Here is a 12,902-nt window from a genome sequence, read left to right as displayed (position 1 = left end):
TCTGGGATTGAGCCCTTACATGGGCTTCCCTGGTCGATGGGGAGCCTGCTTCTCCTTCCCCCTCTAACCTTCCCCACCTGCTCATGCTTGCTCTCTCTCTCATCCCATCAAGTAAATAAATAAAATCTTTAACATAAATAAATAAATAAATAAAATAAATAAATGTTTAGTATTGTTGAAGATTCTATTTTAAATAATTGTGAATGTTTCTAGAGCTTAAAATCAGAGGACCCTTGTAGCAGGTCAGGTGAGGTACAGTTAACTACTAAGCAAAGTACTAAACTGTAATTGTTTTTCGCCCTGTAACTATAAATTCAGGGATTGTAGATTCAGAGGAGAGCCAGCAAACTGTGAGAGATGCATTTCTATATGAAATGTCTGGAGGGATGGGACTGTGCCAAGAATGAGGTGATAGCCCGAATAAACACAGGAAGTTATCTGGATGTATTAAGAGGAGAAGCTGTAAAAATTTGGCTAGTTTAGATAAGCATGTTAGGTATTGATGGCTTCATTTAATCATCCCTGGTCCCTTTCATTTGATGTGGACAGAGACCTAGAGGAATAGTAACATTTTTTTTTAAACAAGAGAAATTTTAGTCATCATTTCAGAAAAGATTATTCTTATATGACTACTTTACTGAAGAGATTATTAGTACAAAAGAATTGTAGGTACGCACATGAGAGATAGTTATGTAAATAGGTATTTGGGTTGATTGAATTCTATTTGGGATCATATAGACAAGATGGTGAGTCTGAATCATGCTATAGAATCAGATTCCAGAAACCAGTGAGACTGATGTACCTAGTTCTGGAGAATTTCCCAGCATCTATTCTTATCATCATTTCCTGTGCTCCTGAAGATCCCTTCACCAATGCATAAAGCTTTCAACTGAGGTGGGAAAACACAACAAATAATTATCCCAGTCTTGTGTTCTAAGGTAATGATTGTGAAGACAATACCCCATGAAGACTGAGTAACACCATGGAAATATTAGGCTATGATATTAAATACAAAATGCAGGATGTGCACTAGCATCTACCCTGAGCACAAAAATCAAAATGTGTGTGTCTGTGGGCAAGAGGTAAATAGACTACCAGACATGAAAGCATTGTGTTTACCAACTCTCTGTAATAGTATGTTGTCTTTATAACTAAGATGTATTGGGAAAATAAGTATGTTGAATGTACCCACATCCATAGATACAAATAAAGATTAGAAGTCCTTAATATTTGGAATCTCATGCTAATGTGATCAGGGAAACAGAGAAATGAAAACTAGAGCACTCGATCAATACATATTTGATTGTCTAGCATGTGCAGACAGTGGTGGGAGCTAGAAACAGATGAAGGTTATGTGAGCTCAGGGCTAACCCACCACTTCTGCAAGTATGCACGGCGTACGTTCACACCCCCACGCAGCTAACCACCAAATAAACTAAAACTGGTCAGTGTTAACTTTGACATTTCATCTAACAGGCTCGGGCTCACAGAAGGAAGAATAAGGGAAGTGTAAAAAGGTTTCAACAGAGTGGTGGTGATGGTGTCATTTTCTTGACACGTGATGGGGGAGGGACTTTTGTTCATTCTTCTCTCTCACCTCAACTGGTTGCTGGGCAAGGCCCTGAACTCTTTATGTTACTTCATTTTATTCTCATGACTAACCTAGGGAGGTGGTAAAATTATTTTCATTTTTTGCATAGGGAAAAACCCTTTGAGGGGGTTTGTAAGTTCATAAAAACCTCTCTCTGTGAGTTTGGAACTTCCCAGAGTGAGACACTGGCTCTCTCTTAGCTTTCTACATACCCACAACTTGGGCTAGGGTGAGATCAACTTGGCATTTCACAAACTGCAGTTTTAGCCTTTATATAATTTTGGGGTAGGGACAGATGTTTGAGGTGGGGTGTTTTGGGGGTATATATATATATATATATATATTTTTTTTTAATTAACCTTAATTCATCAAGCACCCCAGTCACTTTGTGTAATAAGTTAGGTGGTGAGGTAATTTTGCAAATGTGCTTTTCTAAGGACCTTACTAGCAGCAGAGACAATTAAGCCCTGGAAAGAATTTGGCTCAACAGCCCATCATACGTCTTGCTTTATAGCATACCCAGTCAATATAGGGAGGTCGGAGTGTGTGTGTGGAAAAAGACAGGTTAAGCGATTCATTTTTAAGCACTAAATATTTATTGACAGAATGTCTCTCCAGGCGGTGTTCACATGCTTAGAACTGAAGCTTTTAACTTGGCAGTGCTGTTTAAGCAAACAAAGCCAGTCAGTTGAACGCAATGATTAACAGGAAGTTGGGGAACTGACACAGTTGCCAACCTTTGGCTGGGAGAAAAGGCTGGGAGAGAAAGTCTTGGGGGCGCTGACTCGCAGAATGGTGACCTCACTCTTCGGTGACTTTCCAGCAGCGGGAGGTGGACACCTCAGAATCAGAACCTCCCCGAGACGGCTTGTTTCCGTGTGGTAACAGGTTGCATGGTGAACGGGAGCCGGAGCAAAGCAAATCCAAAGGAGCTACTTCAGAAATGTGTCAAAGAAAGGTGGAAATGAAACACAGCGGCGAATGAGAAGCAAAGACAGGAAAAAGGTCCAAACAGTTACCTGGAAGGGCACGGGGAATAGCTGCTCAGAATCACGTCAACCAAGAGGATGATCTACGGATTCTGGAGAACATGTAAGTTGAATATATCTACACTCTGATCGGATCTCAGGAGACATTTTCCTCCCTTTCTGGTCTTGAATGATGGTCTCTTGGAAGCATTACCTTTTCACTGTGTCTCTTATCATTGCCCTGATTTTTGTATTTGTTTACAATCACAAGTTATGGGAGGAGAAGCATTTTCTGAGGGCATCTCTGTCCAATGCTTCGGCGTTAACAGAAGTCTGTCACCAGATTTTTAAGGGGAGGGTTTTTTACCCAACGGGGAACGCACTGAAAACTACTCTCAGTGACTCTACCTGTTACGAGTATATGGCTCAAAGTCACTATATAACAGAAACACTATCAGAAGAGGAGGCAGGGTTCCCTCTGGCTTACACAGTGACCATCCACAAAGACTTTGACACTTTTGAGAGACTCTTCAGGGCGATTTACATGCCCCAAAATGTCTACTGTGTGCATGTGGATGAAAAGGCAACAGACACATTTAAAAATGCAGTGAAGCAATTGCTCAGCTGCTTCCCAAATGCTTTTCTGGCTTCGAAGATGGAGCCTGTGGTCTATGGTGGGATTTCCAGGCTCCAGGCGGATCTGAACTGCCTTAAAGACCTTGGGGCATCCGAGGTGCCCTGGAAGTACGCCATCAACACGTGTGGCCAGGATTTCCCCCTGAAGACCAACAAGGAGATCGTTCAGTATCTGAAAGGATTTAAAGGGAAAAACATCACCCCCGGGGTGCTGCCCCCCGCTCATGCCATTGGACGGACCAAGTACGTCCACCGGGAGCTCTTAAACAAAAAGAATTCCTACATGCTTAAAACAACACAATTAAAGACCCCACCTCCTCACAACATGACCATCTACTTCGGTACTGCCTATGTGGCCCTCACCAGGGAATTCGCCAACTTTGTCCTCCAAGACCAGCATGCGCTTGACTTGCTCTCCTGGTCCAAAGACACTTACAGTCCTGATGAACACTTCTGGGTGACGCTCAATAGGATCCCAGGTATGTGAGTCTCTTAACTTTTGTTCTTCTGAGTGAACATTGCACAGTCAATACTGAATGAGCTGCTTTTGAAAAAATAGTATAAAACCAAAAGGTTATTTCAAAGATCTTTATAGTTTCAAATGTTAATTTAAAAAAATCTTTATAGGGGCACCTGGGAGGCTCAGTGGTTGAGCATCTACCTTCACTGGGTGTTACAGGCAACTGTAACATGATCCGGGGGTCCTGGGATCAAGTCCTGCACTGGGGTCCCTGAAGGGAGCCTGCTTCTCCCTCTTGCTGTGTCTCTGCCTCTCTCTGTGCCTCTCATGAATGAAATAAATAAAATCTTTAAAAAAAAACTTTATAGCAGTTCTGCTCACAGATATCACTGATGATATAATTCATCTCCATTTTACAGATGAGGAAACTAAGGCATAGGGATTAGCAGGGCGGAGGTGGAGCTCAGCTGTCTTACTGGCTTTTGCTCATAGGCCAAGCTGCCTTTCTGGATCCACAGACCCATGTCAGATGTGTGCTGCAGCTTTGGACAGGGCAAAGGATTGAGGGAAAGCCTGCTGTGCATATGAAAGACTAAACCCAATTCTCCCCGAAGTGTGATGTCATTTACAATCAGAGATAAATATTATACAGTAAATTTGAATGACAATGTGAATGTTTTAATAATACTTTCGCTCCTGTTGAAGTTCCAATAGCTAAATTCACAGGCTTTCAAACTGGGAGCAGGGTATGACTTTAAAACTTCTTTGCAATTTCTTTCCTGGAATTGAATCAGAAATTTAGAAGGCCTTAAAGATTTCTTTTTTTTTTTTTAAGATTTTATTTATTTATTCATGAAATACAGAGAGAGAGAGAGGCAGAGACACAGGCAGAGGGAGAAGCAGGCTCCCTGCATGGAGCCTGACGTGGGACTCCATCCCCCGTCTCCAGGATCACATCCTGGGCCGAAGGCAGGCGCTAAACCACTGAGCCACCCAGAAACTTCCACCTTAAAGATTTCTAGACCAGTGCCTTTATTGTATAGACAGAGAAACTGCAGTGTGATTGCGTGATATGTTCAAAAGCTACCCAGCTAGTGAATGATCATGCAAATGATATAAACCAGGTCTCCTAAGCCTGATGTTCTTTTTATTTCCATTAGATCTCAGTTGTTACTAAATTAACTGCACCTTTCCTTTGGTCCAAGTTCTAACCGATCTGAATGACCTTTAGTTGTTTATAGTGAACTGATTCAGTCCTACTAGTTCAATTCAAAATAAAAATTCGGATTCATAGTTCAAGGGAGAAGTAACTTGAATCAATATGAGGACCAGATTCATGGTTTCTTGAGATTAGTGGCTCAAACCTGGATGCATTCTACATTCACTCAGAGCTTTTAAAAATATATAAGGCCAGGCCCCACCTCCCATAAGGCCTGACTTCTAGGGTAGACCTCACCTTAGGTGTTTGTTCTGTCTCTAGGTAATTCTCCAGGACAGCCAGGGCTGTGAATCATTGCAGATACTTGTCTTAACTGTTGTTTACAAACCTTTATAGACTTAGGACCCTTTTTTTTTCAAACACTTGAAAACAGCCTCTTTACTTATTTATTTTAAAGATTTATTTTTTAAGTGAGATATAACTGACATATTACATTGTATTAGTTCCAGGTGTACTGCTCTTTGTAGATATTGCAGAATGATCACCACTAGAAATCTGGTTAACAACCATCACCACATATAATTGCAAATTTATTTTTCTTGTGACAAGAATTTTTGGTATGTGTGATGAGAACTTTTAAGAATTGCTTTTTTAGCAATTTTCAAATATACTGTCAGAGAGGAAAAATTTACCCCTCTTCTTCAAAGTTCTTCTGACTGGTCTAAGAATTCAATTGACATGAGACAAATTTTTTAAAAATAGCAAGATTTCATTCTTTTTTATGGTTCAGTAACATTATGTAGATAGATGAGAGAGAGAGAGAGAGATTTTATATCTCCTTTATTTATTCATCCACTTATTGACACTTAGGTTATTTCCACATCTTGGCTATCATAAATAATGCAATGAGCATGGATGCCATATCTTTTTTACCTAGTATTTTTTTTTTCCAAATAAATACCCAGCAATAGGATCATAGGGTAGTTCTATTTTTAATTTTTTGAGTAACCTCCAAATTATATTCCAGAGTGGCTGCACCAATTTACATTCTCACCAACAGTACAATAGGGTTCTCTTTTTTCCACATCCTCCAAGACTTGATATTTCTTGTCTTTTTAATAATAGTCATTCTAACAAGTGTGAGGTGTTATCTCATAGAATGCTTTTTAAATCTGTGGTTTTCCAAAAGCTGGAAGGGGTAATGTTGCAGTGATAAAAGATACCAGGACTCAGGAAAGTGAGGTGGAGGAGTCACAAGCATATAGTTGTTTCAACAGAATTATGGTGTCCAGAATAAGGGAGGAAAAACCCCACTTCTGTCTTAAGTGTTGTGAGGATCAAGCATGATGTAGACTTTTCAGGTATGAGCACCATATTTTAAGGAGAGATGTTGACAAAGCAGTTCCAAAGATGGTACCCAAGAAGGATAAAAGGCCAGTACCCCCTCTTTTTTTTTTTTCTAGAAAGAACCAAGACAAAAAGTTTATTTAATCTGAAACAGATTTGAAGAAGGATCGTTGTCTTCATATAACTAAAAGATTTGTTCATTTGGAAGAAGAATCTAGGGTCAGTGGTGGGAGATTTAAAAACCTGTCAATCTGGGATTGGAATGAGTAGCTTCCTCAGTGGTGAACAAGCCCAAGTGATATGGAGAAACAGAGGGGAAATGCTGCAAAGGCAGCTCATTTATCAAGCGTTAGACAAGATGGCCTGTGAGTCTCTTCCACTCTGAGAGTTAGATTCTAAAGGATGATTCTAATCAGTTCGTTGAACAGAAACCTAAAGATAAAAGCCTGTTTTCTCACCCTGGTTAATCTACTGGAAATGGATTCTTACACTTCTGGTTAGCAGTGAAGCTATAGAAAGCCAATGTACTGCTCCGTGCTTTTCAAAAACTTAGAAGACTGAGCCCTTGAAGTAGTTTTATATGTATGAAGGATCTTTTCTGGAAGCCAGTGCCCTCTCACTGGTGCAGCTGGCACATGCAGGACCTGGGTGAGCCTGAGTATAGGGCTTGCTCATGAAGAGGGAAGGGAACTGAAACCGAAGCAGCCGTCTTGTTTAATATTACTCCTGTTCTGTGGAAATCGGATTTTGTTTGGAAGGGGCTTCTTATTGATGTATGAATTGGCTGGTTGGTTGTTTGGGACATTTTAAGATTGTTCTAGTTCATCGCAGTGATCGGGGGCTTGTTAGGATTCTCAAAGAAGTAATAGGCCAGGACAAAAAATATCTCACAACCAAAATGGCCTCAGGGAGCTAGAACAGCACCATCCAATAGAAATATAATGTGAGCCATGTATGTAATTTTAGATTTTCTAGTAGCCTCATGAAAAGAAACAAACACGGCACCTGGGTGGCTCAACCTGGGTGGTTAAGCATCTGCCTTCGGCTCAGATTGTGATCCCGGGATCCTGGGATCGAGCCCCACAGGGACCCTGCTTCTCCCTCTGCCTGTGTCTCTGCCTTTCCGTGTCTTTCATGAATAAATAAATAAATAAATAAGGTCTACACAAACAAACAAACACAAATGGGGAAATTGATTTAAATAAATATTGTACTTAACCCAGTATACCCCAATTATCATTTATTTGTACCTGTGGCTGGTGGCTCCTGTACCAGGTGTACGTGAACCAGGGGTCCTCCTCTTTCCAGGTAAAATGGTCAGACAACCGTGGTGCCCTCCCAGCAGCATTGAGAAGTCAACCATGCTTGTGTCTCAGCGTCTCCACCTCTGCTTCTTTAGCTTTGCCTGCTTCCTTTTCCTTGTCTGAAATCCTCACCCCTGCTTCAGAGCTTCCACTCGTTTGTGGTGCCCATGGCCCCATGGCTTGTACTCTTGGCGCCTTCCCACTTGGCTGCCAGATTCTGGACTGTTCTGTTGATGGCAGTTTCTCACTGTGTCCTCTTCAGATATGCCCGGAGGGTCTTGCTTTCCTTGGGTCATGTAGGAACTACATGGCGAGTGTTCACGTCACCTCACAGGGTGCTGCTGCTTACCGTGTGCCTGGCTGCCACTTGTTTAGGCCTCGGGTAGTTCTGGGCAGCTGTGGCTTAAAGCACAAAACAAAACATGGCCCCCTGTACATCATCAGTTCCCTAAGAAGTTAGCAGGTCCTCTGGAAGCCTCAGAAGGTAAGGATTTGCGCATAACCTACACAGGCAAGGGTGTCCATGAGGACAGAAGGGTATAGAAAAGGAGTTCACCTGTGGTCTTTTTTTTTTTTTTTTTTTTTAGATTTTATTTATTTATTTGAGAGACAGTGTGTGCACAGGCAGGAGGGGAAGTGGGGGATAGAAGGGGAGGAAAAAGTAAACTCCTCGCTGAGCAAGGAACCCAACATGGGCCTCTATCCCAGGACCCTGGGATCCTGACTTGAGCCGAAGGCAGACGCTTAACCAACTGAGCCACCCGGGCTCCCCCAGCTATGGTCTTAAGAGATTGCCCTTCTCCCAATAAATAAAAATTAAAACAAATTAAGAGGTTGCCCAATAAACTTCACCAGCTGCTATGAACTTAGGCCTTCCTGCCCTCCCTGCTTCCTCTTTCTGCCTCCGTCTTTCCCCTATTTTTCTCCAAGTTCTCTTCTCCCCCACTTCTTTTCCTTAATCCATCTGCCACCAGATGGCAGCCCCTTAATCTTCTGACTCAGCTGGGCATGGTGTCCAGTTGGGGAAAAGATTCATTTGTAGGTCGAGGTGCAAGTTCTTGGCCTCCCACTTTCCTTCTAAGTTTCTTCTCTTGAGCTCTTCTGGCTTGCGTGGTTCTACCTGGGTTAAGGACTTCCAGTGGCTGTGACATTCGGCGAGGGTTCCTTGGATTTCAAGATTTAAAAACTGACCGATGATGACTGCCTCACTTGCTACTAAGGAGTATTTGGAATACGATTCCGTGGGAGTTTACTCAAAATTCATATTAAAATCTGAATGAGTGAAAAAACAAAACCTGACTATAGGTTTTGTTGGAGATGGGAGGAGAAAGGCATGCCAAGGTGCCTGAGGGGAAGAAACAGAAAAAGGAAGAATGTTCAAGATAGTGGACCTGGAAGGCAGACTCCCTGCTTCTTATTTCTTTTCCTCCTGGAGCCAGCCTACAGACCAGCCCCATGGTTTGTGTGTCATACCCTTGTGCCCTTGATAGAGGGCCTCCTGTAGAGGCTACACTAGATTAACTCTACCCTTAGCTGAGATTGGCTAATCTCTTTACTTTCCGTCTTTGTAGAAATGCAGGGCTGAGGTGCCCAGCTCTTGCTTCTTTCAAGAGTCAGGGGAGAGCAGATCTGAATCACAGTGGTCCTGGGATCTTGTGCTTGTGGCCCTAGTGATTTGGCTGCCAGAGGGAATTTATGTTCCTCAAACACATTACGTTCACAGAGCTTCCCAGATTCACCGGGCATATGGGTAGACTTGCAGGGGGGCGGGAAGTTAAGTCTTACTATTAGCTTGAACAATATCTTTTTTATGTCTGCTAGAAAATACCAATTTTGTTAACTTACAGAAAAGGAAATCAGTGAGTGGGGCCCCCATGAGTTCTTTTCAAGGAAATACAGTCCCTTGAGAAGGTGATAAACGGCATGACACATTTCACCTTTATGTAGATAGATTATCAAGGAAATAGTGGTATTAGTTTTATTTCTCCAGATGAAATGGGGGCAAGGCAGGGGGAAGTGGTTTGTAACCTTTGAATGATCTTATCTGTGCTATACTTGTCTGCCCTCCTTCCCTGGTCATAGGATTTGCTCTCTGAGCATTCTGTGGCTCATCCTCTATCCTTAACTTTCCTCTTTATCCTTCCTACTAAGTTAGACTATTTCCTGGTTCTTTCCTCTCAAGAGGATGACCTTTGTCATCTTGACAATTACACCTTGATAGGACTGAGGGCACCTAGAAGTTCAGTGTCTTCTATGGTTTAAGTTATAGAATAACAGGCTTATCTGTTTATGATGACTGAGAATCAAGAACCACTGGAGATCTTGACACTTTTTGTGTGTTTTTAAACAGATGATAATTTCTGGGGTACTTTCTGAGTTTTCAAAAAGATGATAATTTCCGAGCCAACTGGGTGGCTCAGTTGGTTAAGCATCTGCTCACTCTCTCTCAAATAAATAAAATCTTAAAAAAAAAAAAACCAAAATGTTAATTTCCACAAATCAGAAATTGCCCTAAGTTTAGTTGATCTATACGCATTTAGTTGATTAGTTGATTTATATGCATTTTACATAGCCATATATATTACTATCAAAAATGGTTTACATCATAATGATGATGTATATGAACAACTTCACTTTGTTAATTAGAGCGTCTTCTGGGATTTCTGAGGAATAGCCGGAGACATGACCCTAGATTAATTAAATTAATATATTAATATTTAGATTCAATTAAGTTAATGAAAATATTATTAATATTTAATATTCAGAGATAACATTTCTTCCTGTGGTAACCCATCTTACTTTTATACTGAGGAAGATAAAAGTAGACTGAAGAGAAAGAAAAGTAAGGCTTAGGCCTAACTCAACTAGAGTCAGTGGTCAACTAGAACGCATTTTAAACGTAAGTGGTCTGTGGAGTGGGTTGAAAAATGCTCTAAAGATCTGTTTACTCTGTGGACTCAGAGGGTGGCTTCCATTTGCTGGTGGGATTTAAAAGCAGACAGCCTTGGCTCTGCCACCTACACTCTGTAACTTCGGGCAAGGTGCCTAATTTCTCTAAGACTGATTCTTCACCTTATGTTGAAGATGAAATATCTCCTTGCAGGCCTTTTAGAAGGCTCTGGTCTATTGTAGGAAATCTGTGTCCAAGGGAACAGACTAACTCCTTGGACACTGATTTTTGAGGTTTTAGTGTTACTGTTCTAAACCCATGTGTGACCCCAAGAACCCAGGAACGCCTGGTTTTGAAGGTGCAGAGATAATATTTTGCCTACAAACAAACAGATGAATAAATAAAATCCAGAAAATACAGGCAAAGAGGTTTAATTGACTACCACTTGAACTTTTTTTAATAATTATTGCTAGGCGCCAAACAGATTTCTTGGCCTTTACGCCAGTTTCCCCACTGGGCCCTTCTTTGGAGAAATCCTGATTATCTTCCAGGGCCCAGCTGACTGGTGCTGTCGGTGAAACCTTTGACAATCCACAGCCCCAGGCAGAGAGGGCCTGTGTCCTCTGGACCCTGGCCACTCGGTTTTTACCTGATGGATGACCCTTATCTTCTCATTAGGTTTTTGTCTTTTAGCATCTACAGGGGCTGATGGAATGCAGTCCTAGAGGGTCATGAGAGCTTTACGTTTCTGCAAGCCTCAACCCGCGCAGAGCTTGGTGTCAGGTTGAATTCGGTTCACCTTATGTTGTTTGTATAAAATAAATAGGGTGGTGCTTTCAAGCAAATCCAGAAGTTTCCTATTGTCCAAGTCACTGACAGCATACAATAGGCTGACAGGATTACCAGCTGCTTTCTCAGCCTCAGGTTTCCATGCTGTAAAGCCTTTCCAGAAGGTCTGAGCCCTTGCAGTATCAGGCACTGGATAAATTACCTCCCCCCCCCCCCACCCCCAGATTAACAGCTTCCTTGAGGTATAATTTACATACCACAAAAGCGAGGTATGTGATTCAGGGGTCTAGTTCACATATCGTAGAATAATAAATTCACCCATTTTGAGTGAACAATCCAACAATTTTTACTGTATTTACAGAATCGTGCAACCATGACCCTCATCTAATTTAGAATATTTTTATCACCTCCAAAAGGAACCTCATGTCCTTTATAGCTACTTTCTATTTCCACACCCAAACCCTACTCTCCTGTCTGTATGGATAAGCCTTTTCTGGACTATATATAAATCAAATTATATGTATTTTTTTCATATCTGGCTCTTTCTGCTTTCTGTGGTATTCTTGAGGTTTATTCATGTCGTAGCACGAATCAGTACTTACTTCATTATATGGGTGACCTACTATTCCATCATGTGGATGTACCACATTTTGTTTATTCGTCCATTGGTACCCATTTGGGTTGTCTCCATGTTTGGGCCATTATCAATAGCGCTACTGAGAACATGCCTGAGAAAGTCTTTGTACAGACATATGTTTTCTTTCTTTCCTCCTGGGTAGATCCCAAGAGTGAAATTGCTGGTCCATGTGGCAACTCCATGTTTAACATTTTGAGGACCTGCCCAGCTGGTTTCCAAAGCAGGTGCACCATTTTACGTTCCCAACAGTAGTCCTTAAGGTTCCAAGTGCTCCACATGCTCACCAACACTTGTTACTGCTTGTCTTTTTATTTACACCATTCTAGTGGCTGTAAAATCACATCTGTGATTTAGATTTGCATATCTCCAATGAATAACAGCGTCAAATGTCTTCTCATGTACTTGTTGGCCTTTGGTATATCTTCTTCTGAGAGGATGAACTGCCTTTTGGTCATTATTTCCTTGAATTTCGGTACTTGCAATCCAATTTTATAGATGAGAAAATGGAAGAATGGAAAATTTGGGGGTACTTGCCTGAAGACACCCAGCTTGTAAGTGCAAGAGTCAAGATGATTAAATTTGTTTTGAAGATGGAGTGGGTTAAGAGATGAAATTGTGCAACACAGATTAAGAACATACCTTGTGGCCCCAAATGTTCAAGTTTCTGCCTCCTGAATCCCCTGATTAAGCAATGGCTAAGACTTATTTTAAAAATAAATAAATAAAGCAGGGTGCCTGACTGACTCAGTAGGTGGAGCACGCGACTCTTGATCTCCAGGTCTTGAGTCCAAGCCCCACATTGGGTGTAGAGATTGCTTAAATAAATAAGCCTTAAAGAAGATCTTTTAAAAATAAATAAGGGAGCTCATAATATGCAGTTACTTTTTCTCTGGATTTATGCAGACTGTGGTTCCTCCTTTTTTTTTTTTTTTTTTTTTTTAAGAAGCAAATGGCGCCAATCCTTCTTTTCTAAGGAAACCCTATGGGCTATTTTAGCCTGCATCCTTCTCCTCCCCAATCTTTATAAGGAAGGGTTTGTGCTGAAGTCCTAGTTGACGTTTCTGCAGCTTTTATTTTTTGTTTCTTCCATTTCTCAAGGGTCCCTCCCCATGGCTGTGGTC

At 41.4% G+C, this 12,902-nt stretch overlaps 1 protein-coding gene across 3 annotated transcripts in view; it reads left to right on the top strand.

Annotated features, from left to right (window-relative positions):
* The first annotated feature begins 2,062 nt into the window (after nt 1-2,062).
* The window catches only part of GCNT2 (glucosaminyl (N-acetyl) transferase 2 (I blood group)), an 83,115-nt gene continuing 72,275 nt past the window's right edge, over nt 2,063-12,902 (top strand). The window contains exon 1 of one of the 3 annotated variants that reach the window (XM_072729154.1): nt 2,063-3,674. In XM_072729154.1, the coding sequence (XP_072585255.1) occupies nt 2,750-3,674 (925 nt within the window). In that variant the 5' untranslated portion in view covers nt 2,063-2,749. The remainder of the gene's footprint in view (nt 3,675-12,902) is intronic. The other 2 variants (XR_011995689.1, XM_072729155.1) reach the window with 2 other exon arrangements.

This window comes from Vulpes vulpes, chromosome 12, assembly GCF_048418805.1.
Source record: "Vulpes vulpes isolate BD-2025 chromosome 12, VulVul3, whole genome shotgun sequence".
Classification (NCBI taxonomy): domain Eukaryota; kingdom Metazoa; phylum Chordata; class Mammalia; order Carnivora; family Canidae; genus Vulpes; species Vulpes vulpes.
This window is presented reverse-complemented; position numbering and strand designations above follow the sequence as displayed.